This window comes from Cnephaeus nilssonii (genome assembly GCF_951640355.1).
Source record: "Cnephaeus nilssonii genome assembly, chromosome: 8".
Lineage (NCBI taxonomy): Eukaryota > Metazoa > Chordata > Mammalia > Chiroptera > Vespertilionidae > Cnephaeus > Cnephaeus nilssonii.
The window spans coordinates 28947093-28966954 of NC_137079.1; the positions used below are offsets into that span (position 1 = coordinate 28947093).

General features: G+C 46.0%; 1 protein-coding gene across 3 annotated transcripts in view; it reads left to right on the forward strand.

Moving 5' to 3' along the window:
• Positions 1-279: 279 nt before the first annotated feature.
• The window catches only part of GRTP1 (growth hormone regulated TBC protein 1), a 34711-nt gene continuing 15128 nt past the window's right edge, over positions 280-19862 (forward strand). Inside the window, exons 1-5 of one of the 3 annotated variants that reach the window (XM_079779577.1) lie at positions 280-462; positions 879-1030; positions 7626-7784; positions 13703-13827; positions 16510-16606. In XM_079779577.1, coding sequence (XP_079635703.1) covers positions 416-462; positions 879-1030; positions 7626-7784; positions 13703-13827; positions 16510-16606 — 580 coding nt within the window. In that variant the 5' untranslated portion in view covers positions 280-415. Of the gene's footprint in view, positions 463-878; positions 1031-3266; positions 3381-4122; positions 4431-7625; positions 7785-13702; positions 13828-16509; positions 16607-19862 lie in introns of those variants that run through there. The other 2 variants (XM_079779578.1, XM_079779579.1) reach the window with 2 other exon arrangements.

Genomic DNA, 19862 nt, shown 5'->3' on the forward strand with positions numbered 1-19862 from the left:
CCTCGGCCCTCCGCGGGAGCCGCGGGAGCAGGTGCAACCCCAGCGCCCGCCCTCTCCCCCTCGCTCTGGGGCCCCACCCGCCCCTCCCCTCCATCTTCCCGGGCCCCCGCCTTATTCCCACGCCGCTCACCGTCCCCCCCCCGCCCCCCGCACTCTCTCTTCCCTTCCCTCCCCCTCCCCCTCTTTGCAGCACCACCCTCCCCTCTCCTCTCCCCCTCCGTCTGGCCCCGCCCCCAGCACCGCCTCTCCCCTCCCCCACCCCTAGCGCCGCCCCCTGCCTCCGGCCCCCTGCACCGCCTCCCTGCGCCCGCGGCGGTGGAAGGACTCTGGCTGCCCCGAGTCCCGGGAGGCGGACTTGGCACCCCCACCCCGCCGAGGTCCGGGCGGCTCAGGGCAGCCACCCCGCCTCCTCTGCATGGAGCCCTCGGAGCGCGAGGAGGCAGCGCGGGAACGGGTCCCCAGGTGGGCGCTCAGGGCCCGGACGCCCCTCGCCCAGCCTGGGGGTGCGAGGGTGGTGGTGCGGGATTTGGAGATGCGGGAATGGGACGTCGCGGGATTTGGGGGTGCGGGGGGTGGGACGGTACGGCGGTGGGGGTGCTGGCCCTTGCGCGTCCCTCTGCAGGGGCGCATTCTTGCCGCTCTCTGCCCGAGACCCCCTTCTGCACCGGGGGTGGGTCCAGGGCGCGCCATCCCCCCGCCCCCCGCGGGTCGGTCACGGCTCCTGACGGCCCCGCCCCTCCACGCGAGGACCCGCGGGCGCGGGCGTGGAAGAGGACCCCGGGACAGGACCCTGGGCAGGCCCGGCGCTCTGTGCCACTGGTCGCACGTGCGTGGGGAGCTTGATTCTGGGCTACAGGGTGTTTCTTTTTGTGTTGCAGGATTGATCCCTATGGGTTTGAAAGGCCTGAAGATTTTGATTATGCAGCTTATGAAGAATTCTTTTCCACCTACCTGGTGATACTCACTAGAAGAGCAATAAAATGGTCTAAACTTCTAAAGGGAAGTAGTAGTGTCCAGAAAAGTATGAGAGGTGAGTTTGGATCTTGGTCCACACGCCCTCAGCAAACAGGTCACTGGCTGATAAAAGCTCCGGGGGAAGAGGGGTTCAGGATTCCTTAGACACCCCTAAGCCAGGGAGGCTGCCTTGAGTCTGGCGTCTCTCCCAGGGATCCAGAGATTGGGAAGTGGCGAGGCAGGTGTGTGTCCTATGTAGGCTCCAAGTTGAGGCTCAAAGCTTTGAATTCAGCTAGAAGTTGCACTTTTAAGGTACAGGGGTGTTCTTTCTTTCCAGAAGAAAATTGGTTTTCTGCTTCTCGAAATGGCCAGGGCTCTCCACTTGTCCATGCTTGTGACCAAGCCCTCCCTGCGTCCCTTACTGGACCCCTCCTCACCTGTTCTGCCCCAGCCCCTTCCCTTCCTCTCTCTAGTCCCCGGGGCCACCTCCCTCAGGCCTCCTCTCTGTTCCTCCAGCTAGCACCTGCCTCTCCTTGGGGTCCGTCCCCAGCCCCTCCCATCTTTTTCAGGTGCTGACTGGAATGCCACTTCCACGAGGCCTCCCGGAGCTCCTGTCTGGAATGGCACTCCCGCATCACACCACGCATCCACACACTTTTCACCCCTTTCCTGCTTATTTTCTCCACGCTGTCTAATGCAGTGCAGATCTTATTTATTTTATCATTTGTTTCCCCTGCTGGACTCAAAGATCCCTCTCTGCTGGCAGGGATTGGTCAGGGTAATTGCTTCAGTGTTTAAGTGAATGAATGAATGAATGAATGAATGAATGGTTTTGGTGGTAACTGCTGGGCAGGTGGAAGAGCGTTGGTAGGAGTGTGCCCCTTGGTAGGAGTTAAGAGAAGTCAGATAAATGGTGCATAGAGGTGTGTAGGGGTTTCCTGAAATAGGACATTGATGACAGGGGTCAGAGGCTGAGGACAGGGGTCAGAGGCAAGGGACAGAACTGTGTGACTAGAGTATTAGGGGTGTACTTAGAAAGGGCCAGAGATGGAGCCAGGGGACCCTGCATGTAGCCACACATCACCTGGACCTGGCAGACAGAAGCCAACTGTAAAAGGAATTATGAGCAAGGGGATGGAGAGATCAATTTTTGCTTTTAAAGCAGTTAGCGCATAGGGCCCAAAGTGGTCCCAGCACACAGTAGGTGCCTGGAATATATCTGTGGAGTTGACGGAGGGCTGGGTGTAAGCAGGTGGGTCTGGGAACTGTCCGGTAGGCAGGGGTCAGGGGCTGTCCCTACACACTGGACAGCCCTCCCTCCTCCAGGCTATCACTGATGGGGGTGCTTAGTGAAAACTCAGGTAGCCCAGCCAGTGTGGTGTGGCCTCATTGTTTTTGCCTCATCCTGTGCTCTAAAAGGTTGCTGGTTTGATTTCTAGTCATACCTGAGTTTCGGGTTCAATCTCTGGTTGGGGCACATATGGAAGGCAACCGATTTCTGTTTCTCTCTCACATCCATGGCTCTCTCACTCTCTCCCTCCCTCCTCTCTCTAAGCATGTCCTCAGGTGAGGATTTAAAAAAAAAAAAAAAAACAGCTGGAAGAGACCTTAAAGTTGGTCCTTTGTTGCTTTACAGAAAGCTAATAATATCCAATGTACCATGTACCATCCTACATGAAACATGTCCATCCCTGCATGGGCCCTGTGTATTCATGTGTTTCCAGCAGCACATCTGCCTTTGATTTTTTTAAAAATCCTCACCTGAGGATATTTTTCCCATTGATTTTTAGAGAGAATGGAAGGGAGGATGAGGAGAGCGAGAGCGAGAAAGAAAGGGAGGGAGGGAGGGAGGGAGGGAGAGAGAGAGAGAGAGAGAGAGAGAGAGAGAGAGAGAGAGAGAGAGATCAATGTGAGAGGCACATCCATTGGTTGCCTCTCAAATGCGCCCTGACTAGGGAACAAACCTGCAACCCTCGTACATGCCCTTGACCCTTGACTGGGAATCAAACCCGCAACCCTTCGGTGAGAAGGCCGACGCTCTACCACTGAGCCACACTGGCCAGGGCTGCCTTTAATTTTTCCTTTCGACTTATTTTTAAAAGTTGAATAGTCTTTTTGTTTTAAAAAGTTACATACAAGTATTCAAAAGTAAACAATTTATATGCATGGTCAAATGTCTTAACCATACTAAAAGATGTAAAGTGATACTAAGTTTCTCTCCTGCCCCAGGCTCCAGTCTCCTATAAAAGTGACTGATCACTGGCGACTGTCCTTTCGTCTCCCCCAGAAGCAGGGTGTGCACATGAGCGTGTGCATGCACACATGTGTATAAATGCAGCAGCCACACCAATGGGGCTGCAGCTTGCTTTTATTGCAGAAGAAGGCCTCCTGTCCAACATGGTTAACTCTGGACTACTAAGCCAGAGGTCAGTTAAAGCAGAGAATCACAGCAAGTTGATGTTTGTCATTCGATTCTGTATTATCATCTCCTTTCCTTTGAATAGGGTGGGTCCACTAATTTAAGTTTTGTAACACACTCTCAATTCATTGTCTCTATTTTCCAGTATTGGGTGTTTTGGTGGTTGTGGGGTTTTTTTTTCCACGTAGAGCAGGAATTAAAGCGACCTGAATACAGACTCCTCCCAGATGTTGATTCTTTCCCCCATCCTGCAGTTTCAAAGATTCTGTTTTGCTTTTGCTTTGGGTACCTGTCTCTTTCAACTCTTTCTAAAAATTTAGCTTGGTTTTTACTGAAATAATTCTTGCTTGCTTGCTCTAATATTTCTAAGATGTGTGTAATGTCAGTTAAACTGTGTGATTATGGTGACAAGTATCTTTACAGAAAGCTAACAGGTTCGGATAACAGGTTTAGGAACAGATATGTTTGATTCCTGATGAGCCTTCAGCCGAGGGGATGGGATTCAGTGTCAAGGTGAACTGGAGAGCCTCGTGGCCTGATGTCGTTTCAGGGAATGACACAGATTAGTTCAGCGAGAGCGCGAGGTGTGGCCTCACACGGGTCTGTGATCCAGGATGTTGCCACTGGAGCTTGGTGTAGTTTCCGGGTGTGACAAGGAAGCAGTGAGAGCATGGGCTGTCAGGCATAAACACAGCTGGACAAGTTATTCCAGAATTGGGAATCCAGTTTTCTCCTGCCTTGCCTCCTAGGCTGACTGTCGTGTAGTCAGATACGAGACACCTCAAGGAAGAGATGACGTGGAAGGGATTTGTGTCCTGCAGTGACCAGGGAACTCAGCCTGGGAGCCTCATCCTTGGATATCAGCAAGCACACCTTGAAATCTCCCTTTGATCCTGTTTTTTTTTTTTTTTTTTTTCACCTTATCTTGCTTTTGTTGTTGTTGTTGTTGTTCTATTTTGTTTTTTCTCTTTGGGGGAGGATTTTCATCTGTATTGCCTATCTTAAAGTCTCCAGTAACACAAGTATCTATAAATCTTGACATTCAGCCTATGTTCAGGTAAGTTAGGCTGCTTGATTATGCTACTTGTGGATATGATGAATATTTTTCTTTTTCTTTGTCTACAGCAACTATCCACTAGGGGCCCTTAAGACAGCTTACTCTTCCTCCCACAGCCTTGAGGACCAAGCTCAACAAGCTTAGCCCTGTCTTGACCTAGCTCCTATCCTTACTCCTCTTCATGTCCCATCTTGATGCGAAGGGACTCCACAGGCCGAAAAGCCTCCTGGCCACTTGCTTCTTCTAGATCTCCTTCCCAGTGGCTTAGAAAATCGGCACCATATAAATTAGAAATAAATTACAAAAACACATTTTCAAAGACAAATACCCAAAACTGGAGATTTGCTTAACTTGGTTGGGGCAGACAGATGGAGGTGAATTCTCTGGGGTCCGGCTTCTTTTTTAAGAAAGTTTCCCTGCTGTTTTTCCTTTATATTTTATTCTTCTGCCAATGTCCGCGATGACCTGTGGGTGAGCCCTGCCCTTGGGAAAGTGTCAGTCTTTGAGGGCAAGGAAACTGTTTTCATTCTTTCCTGAAGAAACTTTGTAAATCCAGATAGCAAACATCAAAACGTAGCAAAGACATGTGTTCTCCAACTTGAGCTCTGACTGTATTTCAGGTACTAGGCTGAGTGCTTTACTTATGTTTTATAGATGAGAAAGCTGAGACCTGCTCAAGGTTTGAGGCTGGGAAGTCACAGGAGAGCCAGTGTCTAACTCCGTAGGGAGGGGTTTAGCCATTTTGTACTTTCCCTTTTTAAATTACTTTTCTTTTTTTGCTATTTAAATCTTCTTTTTAAATATATTTTATTGATTTTTTACAGAGAGGAAGGGAGAGGGATAGAGAGTTAGAAACATCGGTCAGCTGCCTCTGCACACCCCCCACTGGGGATGTGCCCGCAACCAAGTACATGCCCTTGACCAGAATCGAACCTGGGACCTTGCAGTCCAAAAGCCAACGCTCTATCCACTGAGCCAAACCGGTTTCGGCTTAAATCTTTATTGTTGAAAGTATTACATATGTCGTCTCCCCCCATTGACTCCCTTCTTAAATTACTTTTTAAAATTTGTAGTGAAATTCACTCTTATTGGTGTATAGTTCTATGAATTTGGACAAACCCATAGAGTTTGCAAGAGTCAAAGTAGTCCATCACTTTCAGAATTGTCTTCTGCTGCCTGTTGGTGGGCAGTCCCCGCCCCCACCTCAGGACAACCACTGATCTCTTCAGCCATCAGAAAATGTGCTCTAAGTGGGATCATACACCTTGTAGCCTTTTGAGTCTAGCTTCTTTCAGTTAACATAATGTGTTTGAGATGCATCCATGATCTTGGGTGTATCAGTAGTTTATTTTTTATTGCTGAGGAATATTTCACTGTATGGTGTACTACAATTTATTTTTTTATCTGTTCATCAGAGGACATTTAGGATGTGTGAGGCCAACATTATAAATATTCACCTACAGTGTTTTGCGTGAAGTTAAGCTTTCATTTCTCTTGGGGGAAATACCTAGTCATATGGTAACTGTATGTTTAATTTGTAAGAAATGTCAAACTGTCACTCCAAAGTGGCTGTACAATTTTGCTTTTCTACCATCAATGAATGAGATTTCCTGCTGTGTCACATTGCCAGCACTTAATATTTTGGTATTTTTTATTTTGGACATTCATTGTTGGAAAGACTATTCTATATCTGCATTGAAGTGCCTTTGCAACTTTGTCAAAAAGCAATTGATTCTATTTATGTGGGCCTGTTTCTAATTTTGTTCTTTTCTTGTTTAAAACAATATATTTTTATTGATTTCAGAGAGGAAGGGAGAGGGAGAGAGAGATAGAAACAGCAATGATGAGAGAGACTCACTGATTGGCTGCCTCCTGCACGCCCCCCATTGGAGATCAAGCCTGCAATACAGGCCTGTGCCCTGACCAGGAATCGAACTGTGACTTCCTGGTTCATTGTTTGATGCTCAACCCCTGAGTCACATCGGCTGGGCATTGAATATTGATTATTGAGGTCACTCGTGGTTTTTGGCTTATTTTCCTATATGTTTCTATGGTCATTAGAAAACTACGGATTACCTTTTCACATATTCATTTTCAATAAAAATATTCCTCCCAAATGCTGTAGTTCTCAACTTACAGAGATTAGCTGCAAAACAAGACAAGGGCATCTGCAGCGGCAGCCCGTCGCTCCCAGCCAGGTGCTGCACACAAGCTCACGGCTCGGGGACCTGCTGTCTCCTGTTTTCAGTTTGTCCTCTCACTGGTCTCTGCCCCCAGAGGACTTTCCAGAACACCCATGTGACCTCGGTCCCTACTCTTGCACCATCACCTCCAGGGAAGGACAGTGCATCTGAGCCTGGTGCACTAGGGCCTCGGGGTCTGTCCCTGCCCACAGCTGACCCTCCAGCCCTCGAGGCTCTGCTTGTAGCTCCCAGGACCAGCGGAGGGTCTCTTCCTGTTTCATGTCCCTGCACTTGGCATGGCTTCTGTCCCTTCAGTTTTCCTGACATTTCCTCCCCTGTGCAGTGTGCCTGGGTCACAGTGACTATTTCTGGTCCAAGTTGCCCTGAGCATGGGATCGAGGCTGGGCCTGTGGCTAACCTGTCTTTTTATTTTATTTTTATTTTTTATTTTATCGATTTTCTACGGAGAGGAAGGGAGAGGGACAGAAAGCCAGAAATATCGATGAGAGAGAAACATCGACCAGCTGCCTCCTGCACCCCCCCCACCGGGGATGTGCCCGCAACCAATGTACATGCCCTTGACCGGAATCGAACCTGGGACCCTTCAGTCGGCAGGCCGACGCTCTATCCACTGAGCCAAACCGGTTTTGGCACTAACCTGTCTTTACCTCTGTGGAGTCTGGCACAGTTTGTGTGGCAAGAGGCGAGGGAGGACCAGTGGGCGGACTTTGAAGCCCCTGTCTGGACAGTGAAGAAGAAGTATGGGGTTACTGCAGCCTCCCACTTGGTTGGGCTCAGTTTGGGAGACAGCAGGAACCTGTAATGAGTGTATGTACCAGTTTCAGGGGTGTTGTATGGAGTTTTGCATCTTTTTAATGTTTGATTTAAGGAGAGAACTGGTGAGCTAAAGGCGCTGAAATTAGTGCCATTTGCTCAAAGGGCCCTCTATGAGGTTCTGACCTTGGGACATGTCTGTCTGTCCTTCTAAAACTGTCCCTTCTCTCGGTTTCAGTGAAGCGCTATATCCGGAAAGGTGTTCCACTCGAGCACAGGGCCCGCGTCTGGATGGGGGTGAGTGGAGCCCAGGCGCAGATGGAGAGGAACCCTGGCTATTACCACCAGCTTCTCCAGGGAGAGAGGAACAACACCCTGGAGGAGGCCATCAGGACAGGTGAGCATGGCATCCCTCCCTGGGTGCATGGTGCCCAGGCAGGAGGAGGAGGAGCGGGAATCATCCCCAAATTGGGTTTGTACTCAGTCTTTGAAGTCATGATGTTGACAAAGAAACAAACATGGTTAAAGATGCACCAACTGATTTCAATTTGAAATTTTATTTTTCTTAAAGGAAAATCAAAACTTAAGTGATCATGAGGGGAAAACAATGTCTTTTTATATATGATTCCAGAGAGGAAGGGAGAGGGAGAGATAGAAAAACATCAATGATGAGAGAGAATCATTATTGATCGGCTGCCTCCTGCATGCCCCACACTGGGGATCGAGCCCGAAACCTGGGCATATGCCCTGACCGGGAATTGAACCGTGACCTCCTGGTTCGAACCGTGACCTCCTGGTTCATAGACTGACACTCAACCACTGAGCCACACTGGCCGGGTGAGAACAATGTCTTTAATTTATTCAGCAAATATTTGAGCGCCTCGCTAGCTAGTGAGGAAAATGACCATGGAAAGACCAGACTTCTTCCATGAAGAAACCCTCCAGGAGAATGAGAAGGGCGCTGAGCAAGCAGTCATAATACAGTAGGTAACGCTGTAAGGGATTTGTGCCTGCCAGGAGCACGTGGGACTTACAGGTACAGCTACTCATGTACCTTAAAGCCACACACCAGAGTTTTCTTTCTTTGTGTCAAACTCTTAAGAATTGTCTAGGGATGCTGGTATTTTGGGCCTCTGACCTCTTTTTCCTCCACTTTCCTCATAGTTACATAGGCTCTCTGGCTCTTAAAAGTTCAAAGTTCTCAAAAACAAAGTTTAACCTAAATTGAATAATTACATTTTAAGGAAATACATCTGCCATTCTGATTTTAACAGTTTTTGGGAAATAAATATGTAAACACAAATAGTTCATTTAAAAAATTCAATTACTTTCTGTGCTGAGAGGTTGTCACACTGACTTGTGACAGTGAGAGAGTGGTGTGTCCCCAACATAAGGGATGGGGTCCTTCAGTCCTCAGGGTCTCATATGCCCTGGGTTAGAACCAGTGGGGGAGCTGAGGGTGCTGAACCCTCTGGCTGCATCCTGATTGCACAGCAAACTGGGGTCAAAGGGCTCAGAACAGAAGCCGTTGCTGGCTTTGCAGGCACAGCCTGGGGTATCACTCAGCAGGGCCAGAAATGCTGAGTCAGGTTGGGAGGTCCAAGGGAGGCTGAGCATAGTAAACAAAATAGAATGTTGCTATTGGTTTGACAAATGAATTTAGAGGCTCTGTTTAGTGCCAGTATTTTTGGGTAAATATTTTTTTTATTGTGGTAAAATATACATAATATAAAATTTACCACTTTATCTTCTCAAACTGAAACTCTGTTCCCATCTAACTTCCTGTCCCCCAGTCCCTGATACCCACCATTCTACTTTCTGTCTCTAGGAATTTGATGACTCTTAAGTGTAACCGGACAATCAATGGGTCTATGCTGCCTGTCACTACTTGAGCCAGTTAAGCAGAGACAGGGTTGAATCATATATGAGCATTTATTCCAAAAATGCCCACCATATGGGAGAGCAGCAAAAATCTGCTCTGCACCCCACCATAAGCCAGCTGCTTATATTGAGTAGGACAAAGATTATATGGTGACGTAAGAAAAAGTGTATGCCAAATGGGCAGTTTTCATGTAATGAGGGCTGGAGATTTGCAAAGGCCTGCAGGTATGCAAAGGCTGGGGGTCTTCAAAGGGCTGGCGGCTCTGGTTTCTGCAACAAGGTTGTTAATCTTTCCATGATAATAGGCAGCTCCCAGATGGGGAGGATGGGCCACATTCCAGGTGAGTTGCCCCACATGCAACTCCCAGCCAGGTTAGAATGTGCTTTCTTTCTTTTTTTTTTTTTTTTCAATATTTCCATTGATTTTTTTACAGAGAGGAAGGGAGAGGGATAGAGAGTTAGAAACATCGATGAGAGAGACACACCAATCAGCTGCCTCCTGCACGCCCCCCACTGGGCATGTGCCTGCAACCAAGGTACATGCCCCTGACCAGAATTGAACCCGGGACCCTTCAGTCCGCAGGCCGACGCTCTATCCACTGAGCAAAACCGGTCAGGGCAGAATGTGCTTTCTTTAATCAGAACAAAACAATCACAGTTAACAGAGCATGGTTAATATTTCTTACAATTATAGCTGATCCCCACTATTCTATTTCTGCCCCTATCGTAAGTACCTCTTATAAGTGGAATCATACAGTATTTGTCTTTTTGTAGCTGGTTTATTTCACTGAGCGTAATGTCCTCAAGGTTTACCCATGTTATAGCATGTGTAGAATTTCCTTCCTTTTTAAGGTGAATAATTATTCATTGTATGTAGAGACACAGTTTTGTTTAAAATTCACCCATTTGATGGACACGAAGGTTGCTTCCACCTCTTGGCTATTGTGAATAATGTTGCTGTGAACATGGGTGGACAAATATCTCTTCGAAACCCTACTTTCAGTTATTTTGGGTATATTCCCGGAAGTAGAATTGCTGAATCACATGGTAATTCTGTGTCTATTTTTTTTAGGAACCTGCACAAATAATTTTATAGGATTAGTAGAATGGATGTTTCATCCCATGTAAGCATAGTCTGAATGCCCCTGTCCACATTCACTTCTACAATTGAAGGTAACGTTTCCCGTAGAAAGATTTAAAAACATATGAAAAAATTTATAACAAAAAATATTACCAAAAAAAAAAAATGAGCACAACTGGTCATTCTAGTCTGAATTAGTAAAAAATGAAAATAAGAGCACTCATTTTCGCCGAGACCGGTTTGGCTCAGTGGATAGAGCGTCGGCCTGCGGACTCAAGGGTCCCAGGTTCGATTCCGGTCAAGGGCATGTACCTTGTTTGCGGGCACATCCCCAGTAGGGGGTGTGCAAGAGGCAGCTGATCAATGTTTCTCTCTCATCGATGTTTCTAACTCTCTATCCCTCTCTCTTCCTCTCTGTAAAAAATCAATAAAATATATTTAAAAAAAAAAAAAGAGCACTCATTTTCTCCTGACCAGTTGCAGTTTTTGGAATGCTTAGAATTCCAGAAAGAAAAAAAATTTGTGGAAATTTTTTTAAAATCTAAATGATTCAAGCCCACCCAGAGACACAAAAAACAAACAAACAAATGAATTAGGAATTTTAGTTAATGACAGTGTATCAATTACTTCATTAATTGTAACAAAAATGCATCATACTCATAAAAAATAAATTAAATTCATTCAAATAAAAGTTTTTTTTAAAAATCTATCCATGGCTAATAAAACAGAGAAACGCTATATCTCCCACCTCTTGGCACCTCTTGGGGATGACACTCCTCAGTCCTGAATCATTGCAAAGCTCCTTCTCACTGTCCCTGTGATACTGTCCGTCCTTCAGGTTGTCAGAAGTGAAAGGCGTAGGCCAAGGCAAGGATGGAGAATGAGACAGACTTATGGGGGACACTTAAAAAAGCAAAACAAATTTTTTATAGAAAACAATAAAAAATAATGTGCTTTGGGACACTAAGCTTGTTGTTCTGCCCAGATCTAGTTTTTTATAAGCAAAGACAAGGCCTGGGGTCCAGAGGATCATTGTTGCAGCATTTCACAGAGGTTTGTGGACATCATGCTAAAATAGAGGTTGGGCCCTAGCCAGTTTGGCTCAGTGGATAGAGCATCGGCCTGCAGACCGAAGGGTCCTGGGTTCGATTCTGGTCCAGGGCACATGCCCAGGTTGTGAGCTCAGTCCCCAGTAGGGGGCATGTAGGAGGCAGCTGATCAAGGATTCTCTCTCATCATTGATGTTTCTATCTTTCTCTCCTTCTCCTTTCCTCGCTGAAATTAATAAAAATTAAAAATTATAAAAAATGAAATAAGTAGCCCGGCTGGCATGGCTCAGTGGTTGAGCGTCGACCTGTGAACCAGGAGGTCACAGTTCGATTCCCGGTCAGGGCGCATGCCTGGGTTGTGGGCTCCATCCCCAGTGTGGGGTGTGCAGGAGGCAGCCGATCGATGATTCTCTATCATTGATGTTTCTATCTCTCTCTCTGTCTCCCTTCCTCTCTGAAATCAATGGACATATATTTTAAAAAATGAATAAAATAAAATAAGTAAAATAGAGGTTGGGTTTCCTGAGGTATAGAGGGGAGACACCGTGCATGCTTATCTTAGATCATGACAGAAGAAGCTAATGGTTATGTGGGTCCCATAGTGAGATCTGTGAGGGGGATCTGATTTGTTTTGGTTATCATACATAGCACAGTAGCAAACACACCACTAATCTAACTAAGTGGGGTCAGTAGAGTCAGAAAAGATGCAAAAGTTTAAGTTGATATCCTCTATGCCAGTAGTTCTCAACCTTCCTAATGCCGCGACCCTTTAATACAGTTCCTCATGTGGTGACCCCCAACCATAAAATTATTTTCGTTGCTACCTCATAACTGTAATTTTGCTACTGTTATGAATCGTAATGTAAATATCAGCAGTGGTTGTGACCCACAGGTTGAGAACCGCTAGCAGCGTCGCCTAAGACCATCGGAAAACACAGATATTTACATTATGATTCATAACAGTAGCAAAATTACAGTTATGAAGTAGCAACGAAAATAATTTTATGGTTGGGGGTCACGACAACATGAGGAACTGTATTAAAGGGTCGCGGCATTAGGAAGGTTGAGAACCACTGCTCTATGCTCTTGCACCTGTCTACAGCATTAACTTATAAAACTCAGCTTTAAAAAGTCAGGCATCGGCCCTGGCCAGTGTGGCTCAGTTGGTTGGGCATCATTCGTGCACCGAAAGGTCGGGGGCATGGAAGAGGCAGCTGATCGATGTTTGATTGATGTCTTGCTCTCACATTGATGTTTTTCTCTCTCTTTCCCTCTCTCTCTAAAACTCAATTTAAAAATCTTAAAAAAAAAAAAATGTCAGGCGTTGTCTTAGTGACCTCGTCCAGCACCTGTGCCCCTGCACTGGGCCCTGGTGCCCTGGTGTGGCCTGGCGGGCCAGGTGGGAGGGCCGGGCTGAGGAAGTGGGTGTCTGATGAGCAGGAAGAGGCTGGCCAGGAAGCCCTCCTGCAGACAAAGGTTGACAACCTGGGCATGTGCCCTTGACCAGCTGAGTTTATTTAGTTCTTCTTTTTTAAAAAAATAATAAATTTGTATTGATTTCAGAGAAGAAGGGAGAGGGAGAGAGAGATAGAAACATCAATGATGAGAGAGAATCATCAAATGGCTGCCTACTACATGCCCCACACTGGGGATAGCAACCCGGGCATGTGCCCTGACCAGGAATTGAACCGTGACCTCCTGGTTCATAGGTCGACATTCAACCTCTGAGCCACACTGACCAGTCTGTATAGTTCTTAGTTTTCAGTTTTCTCTGTTTAGCTCTGAAAAGGAATCTTGGTGTGTTCTGCTTTATGTTTTCAATCTTCAGAATTGGGAAAATTTTCTAGAGTTTTGTGTAAGATGTTCATCTGTCACGTGTTCTAGAGTCAAGCGTCCCCTTAGCTGAGAGGGGTCAGCGTGAGGACAGGTTTGCAGCGTGAAGAAAAGTGAGGAAAAGTCTGGCCCCGCAGTGAAGCCCACTCTGCTGTCACTGATTTTGAGAGAATCACTCTTGGGGCCCACTGTGCCCCCCTGGGTGTGGCTGGAGCGGGACGGGGGTCCTGGGAGTGCCCTCTTCTTCCATCCCGACTCCAGTCGCCCAGGACCTTGACTGTGAAGGCTGCAGGTGCTCATTGCCCATACAGGGCAGCCAGGCCCTACCAGGGTGACTCAAATGCATAGCCAGGGATGACACCACTCCTTAAACCTGAGACGGAGCCCAGCACTTCACCAGGCGGGGTTTGGTGCCTCACAGACTGTTCAGTTCCCACCTTCTGGATTATCGTGTCATTGATTTCTCTGCAGATATGAACAGGACCTTCCCGGACAACGTGAAGTTCCGCAGGAGCGCGGATCCCTGTTTACAGAAGACCCTGTACAACGTGCTCTTGGCCTACGGGCACCACAACCAAGGTGTGGGGTACTGCCAGGTAAGCCCCAAGAAGCTGAAAAGGATCGGCACCCCACAGATTTACAGCAGCGATACTCTCAGGTCTATGTGAAGTATTCTTTGTCAATCTAGTTCAAAACTCCCTAAGTCATAGCGCCTGCACAAGCTGTGACTTCAAACATTTCCCAGTTACAAAAGCAGTGAGACCCCTGTGTAATGATTTCTTTTGGTGTCAGACGGCCGTGAGAGGGGGTGAAGGTGGGAAGTTGGGAAGCAGCTAGGAAGTAACTTAAGTGAACACAGGGCTGTATTTTCTAGAACTGAAGGGGACAAACAGCACCTTATTGCCTCAGAGTGCATCGTGTGTGTGTGTGTGTGTGTGTGTGTGTGTGTGTGTGTGTGTGTGTGTGTTGGAGGGTGGGGGTGAGGGGTGTTCCTTTGACATTAGTTTTGGAGGTCAATCTTCCCTGCAATTAAAGGTAATGGTATGCCTCATTGCCTGCCACTTTGCTGTCTTGTTTTGGATTCGCTGCATGAAGCACACGTGAGGTGGGAAAGAAACTTCTTGTTTCTCCCTGAACAGTTCCGGCTGGAGTGCATCAGAGGGACACTCTTATTCACAGCAGGGAAAGCAAGAAGCCCTGCGTGAGGAGCAGCTGCAGCGGTGCCTTTGAGATGGGCCGGTTCTGTCTCTGAGCTTGCTGAAGGCCTGTGAGGCCTGAGCCGCCATTGGCAGGAGCTGCCCACTTCCTGTTACGGGGAATGCTGCTTGTTGCCATGGCTACAAGCAGGAGCCCAGGGCTGTCACGGGAAGAGTGTGGCTCTCCCTGCCTCTAAGGTTGCATGCTTCTCATGCTCCTGGAGCCTGAGGCTCGTCTGTAGGCTTCTTGAGAGGAAGTGAGTAAGCCCATCTTTTTTTAAAAATATATATATTTTTTTTATTTCAGAGAGGAAGGGAAAAGGAGAGAGAGATAGAAACATCAATGATGAGAGAGAATCCTTGATTGGCTGCCTCCTGCACGGCCCACACCGGGGATGGAGCCCGAAACCCAGGCATGTGCCCCGACCGGGAATCGAACCGTGACCTCCTGTTTCATAGGTCGACACTCAACCACTGAGCCACGCCGGCCAGGCCAAGCCCATCTTGATGGGAAGTATACATCTAACAGTCATGGTCCAGGGCTCCAGAGCGGGTCATACAGGCCATTTGGGTCCTTCCTAAGGTTTGAACAAATGATTGTGCAGCGGGGGGTTGCTTTGCAATTTGCATTCCTGCATGGTCAGCATGTGGCGTGGCTCTGGGCTCAGAGGGGAAATGGGAGAAGGAGTGAGGCAGATCCTTTTCAAAAGAGGCATCATAGTTACTACTCATATTCACCTGAATAATTCATCATTGTGTGTTCCTATTGCCCTGTTGCCTGGAGGCAGTGCCTTCAAGTAAATGGAGCTGGGATGGGCCCATTCTTACAGACAGAATTCCTGCCATTCTCAGCGTTTATTACTATCATTAACTTGTTCTGAAACAAGGACTCCACCTGCCTTTTGGAGAAGGGGAAGCAGGAGGCTCAGAAATTGTCCTGAGAGTATTCTAGGTACAGTTCTTGTGAATTTTTTAAATGGCTTTAAAAAATAAACCACACAATTTTAAGTATTAGCATGATGTCAAAACTCTATTGGCTTTTCGAATATATGTTGGCTTTTGGAATATATATGTACACACACACATAGATACGCACACACCTACACACAAGCACACACCTACACACAGATACGCACATACATGTTGTATTAGCTTCCTGGGGCTGCCATGACAATGCACTGTAAGCTGAGAGGTGTGAACAACAGGAATCGTCTCTCGGTTCTGGAGTTCGAAGTCTGAGATGGAGGTGTGTGACGGCTGGTTCCTTCTCTGGCTGTGAGGGAGCCTCTGTCCCAGGCTTTCCCCAGCTGCTGGTCTCAGGCAATCCTTGGCTTTTAAGCACCTCACCCAATCTCTGCCTTCTTGCTCACATGGTGTTCTCCCGGCCTGGTTGTCTCCGTGTCCATATTTATCTTGTTGGTTGACAAAAGTTGGACTTTTCCCTTATTATTAGAGAAATACATACTTATTTTAGAAAATACAGGCAAGCCAAAGAGGAAATAGAAATTCTGAAACCGTGTCACCCAGAGATGACCCTAACTCACTGTTGTTAAGCGCCCACCACCCTTGGTCTTCCCCCATCTAGCTGCTTCTCAGTAAGAGAGTCACATACTTCAAGTGTTTCAGCAACATCTGCCCTTTGGCCATGAATTTCCCCAAACAGCCTCGATCACAAGAATCTCTTTCAACATTCCTGTGTGTCAGACCATGTTCCTTATGGACTTTATGAAATATGGCTATTGGTGTAGTGTTCCCTCTGATATAGCGTTACATGCTATTAGATTAATTTTTTAAGAAATCAATTGTAAGTTGCCTTCATAAGGTTGAAGAATTTTCTATTTCAGTTTTCTAAGGCAGTATTCAGAAGAGTTTCTTTTAATCATTTTCTTGTAGACTAAATGCACCAGATGTCAGATCCTTAGTATCTCCAAAGTTGCACTAAAAGGTCATTCTAGAATGATGCAAGTTTTAGGGAAAAGCAAGGAAAATGGGAAGTTAGTAGTTAGCAGCCCAATGATTACAGAATCTTCTGGTGTTTTAAAGCTCAACGTGGATTTCTGTGTCTCACTTTTCTAATTTCAGGGAATGAATTTTATAGCGGGATATCTGATTCTGATCACAAAGAACGAAGAAGAATCCTTTTGGCTATTAGATGCTCTAGTTGGAAGAATACTACCTGGTATGTTGACAATCCATACTGCATGCCTTTCACTGTCTTGTTTCTGGTGTTTTCAAAATGATTCAGCTGACAAGTCAAGATTTAATGAAAATATAACTGAGTTGTTTGGGGGTTGAGGTTTAAAATTTTTTTGCAGTGAAGTTAGAGAAAAGAAATATATTTCAGACGATTGGCTCCAGCTAGAGCAGCTGGTCATTTATGCATCTCAGAGCTTGAATTTGGCTGAGACCGTGTGCTTGGCTCATCTGTTCCTTAGTCTGTACCATTTGTGTTGAGACTCGTTTGGCCTTGGTACGTCTTATTGATCACCAAGTCTGCGAGAAGCTCACTTGGTTACATGCATATATTTGTTACTGAGTTTGCGAACAGATGTGAGTGAAATAATTGTCAGCTGTTATTATTACTGTTATTAAGGTGAGAATCATTCTTGTCATACCTTTCCACCTTTCTGTTTATTAATAAATATTATTTTAATTACTAAATAATTTATTTGTTAATAATCACCCTCTGATTTTGGTAATGCCCCGTGTTGACTATGAGTTGCAGAGTAGGATCACTTTGGAAAGAGACATGGCCAGAGCCATCCAGGTGGGATAGGACTCGATGGTGGCAATTGGTCACAGTGAGCCTCACGTTTGTCCTGGAAGACTAGCATAGTTGCGAAGTGCTCATGACTGGAAGGTTACAGGCTTCCCACAGTAGTGAGCCCTGGGTTGGTCTTGTTTTCTGTCTGCCTCTGAGTTCCCTTCCTGCTCCTCCCTTCCCTCATGCATGCCTCCTTGGGTCAGGCTAGACCCACCCAGGACAGCGTCAGGGACTTCTCTGGAGAGTTGGCTCCCATGTCTCCATGTTGAAGACAATGAGCGTGGTGTGCACATAGCACATTTCAGGTTCCATGCTAAACTGTGCCTGCATTCTCATTTAATCCTCAGAGCAACTGCACCACATAGACCCAATTATTAAACCCATTTTAAAGAGGAGGACACTTAAGGCCTAGATCCCACAGCTGTCTGCAGCAGAGCCTGGGTTCAAATCCACGGCTATGTGACCCTAAGACCTCGCATGTACCTCATGGCAGAGTGAACCTGGATGGCTCCGTTAAAGAAAGGGAGGATCTGGAAAGATAGAGGGAAATGGGGCCCTCCTCATGCTCTGGAGCTGCCATTAACAAGGGCTCAGGAGTGGGCATGCAGAGGCCAGGCTGGATGAAGCTGCCCACGAGGAGAGGAAAGGTGCAGAGGTCCTGAGCGTGAGAAAAGAGCCGGAAGGGGAGAGCACTCTGGTAGTCCCAGCTTCAGCGTGAAGTCCTGAACTGCAGTGGTGGGGAAATGACGAGGAAGAGGGAGTCAAGACTTTCCAAATTAAATATTGACAGAGCTTTGTAACATATTCACTGTTTGCTTCTGTCCTAAGACTGAATTACAATGAATATTTATATCCACGATCAACTCAGTTCTGGGGGTGAAACATCAGTGAACAAACCAGAAAAAGCCCTGCCCGGTGGAATTCCCATTGTAGTAAGAGGTCAAACAATGAGCAACAGCAACCACAATTCAACCCATAATAAATAGGTAAAATATGTAGTGTTGATATTTATACACGCAGACCTAGGGAGGAGCCCCAAGACTGAACATTTACTCAATAAGTGGAGGGCAGGGAAAGACCAAAGAAAGAGGCTTGCAATTGATAGAGTTTATTAAATGTAAGGGAAACTCAAACTTACATTTGAGGCATATCTTCTGCAGCTGCAAGACAAAATGGACGCTGTGCCACTTGGCAGGTGCCAAAGAATTATACAGGGTAAAAAGGGGAATAGTAATGGGTACGTCAGTGCGACCAGGTACAGGAAATTAATTTCCATGCTTGACCAGGTCAGGACAATAACCTGTCCCAGGGACTAGCACGTAGCAGGAGGCAAGGGAGGGGTACTGATTTATATCAGAAGGAACATCAGTTATGATCAGAGAGCCTCTAAAGGGGGTTTGCATAAAGCAACCTCCATTCTAGCCTGGGTCCAGCTCAAGGGACAGAGAGCAGTCATTTCATGGAACAGTCTCTCCTCTATAGTTAATAAGCAAAATTTAACTGAGTACATTTGATGATCTCATTGGCTTTATTAAACGATTCATGAATCAGGCAGCAACTCATCTAATAAGTAGAGATGCTACGAGGGGTTATACAAGATAGAAGGCTTTTATAGAAAGGAGGGCAGGACAAAGAAGTCAGCAAAAGAAAAGTGAAAGTTCATTAAAGGAAAGTAAGAGTTCAGGTAATGATGGCTTCTCATTGGCTAAGCTGTGATGTTTCCATTGGCTGGGCTTGTTGCTGGGCAGGGGGAGAATCTGCTGGAGTATTAAAGTAGTCAAGGGCTGTGGTCTGTAATTGACTTTCTTCCTGTTGAGGTCTGCAGTTGAGGTCTTCCTTTTGGGGTAGTTGACCTCAAGTGGTAAGGTGTGATAGCTCCCTCAATAGGCCTTCCCAACTCCAATTATAGTTGAGGTTTCCTTTAATTTTTTGCAACAGATTACTAGCAGGTAATAAATGCTGACTTAGAAAAACATAAGAGCAAGACTCCAAATTGCTCCAAAAGTGGCAGTGTCATTACAGAGACTTATTTTTAAATCCATGAAATGTCATTTCCTATCGTTATTAGGTTCAGTCAGACTAAACTGCAGTGCCATCAAAAACAAAAGAAAATATAAAAATAAAAACGTTAGGACTGTGAGAGAAAAAAGGGATTATTCTTGCCATTGCAGAGCTCTCCAAATGGCAAAGAGGTAGCTGCATGTCATGTTATCTGAATTCTCATTGCACAAACTAGGTCATTTTAGTGCCACAGTTATCCTGCTTTTACTTGTTTCTTTTTTAATTACAGAAAAAAATGCAGATATATTCTCATTTAAAAAGTTCAAAACTATAGTAATGATTATAAGATAAAAAGTCACAGTCTTCCTTCACTAACACCCATTTCTCTCCTACGCAGAGATAATTATTATCATGTTGTCATCAATTTGGTATATGTATTTCCAGAGTTCTTTCTATATATTTATATATAATGAAAGAGTGAAATTTCACAAATGAAAGAGTGAAAATTAAAAACAAAACAAAGAACCAATAGAAAAGATGAACTGAGACAAAAGCTGGTTCTTTAGGAAAACTGATAAAATAGATAAACCTTTGGCTAGATTGGTAAAGAAAATAATGGATAAGGTATTTAGAAATGAAAAATCTGCTGTGATTTGAAAATCTATTGGTT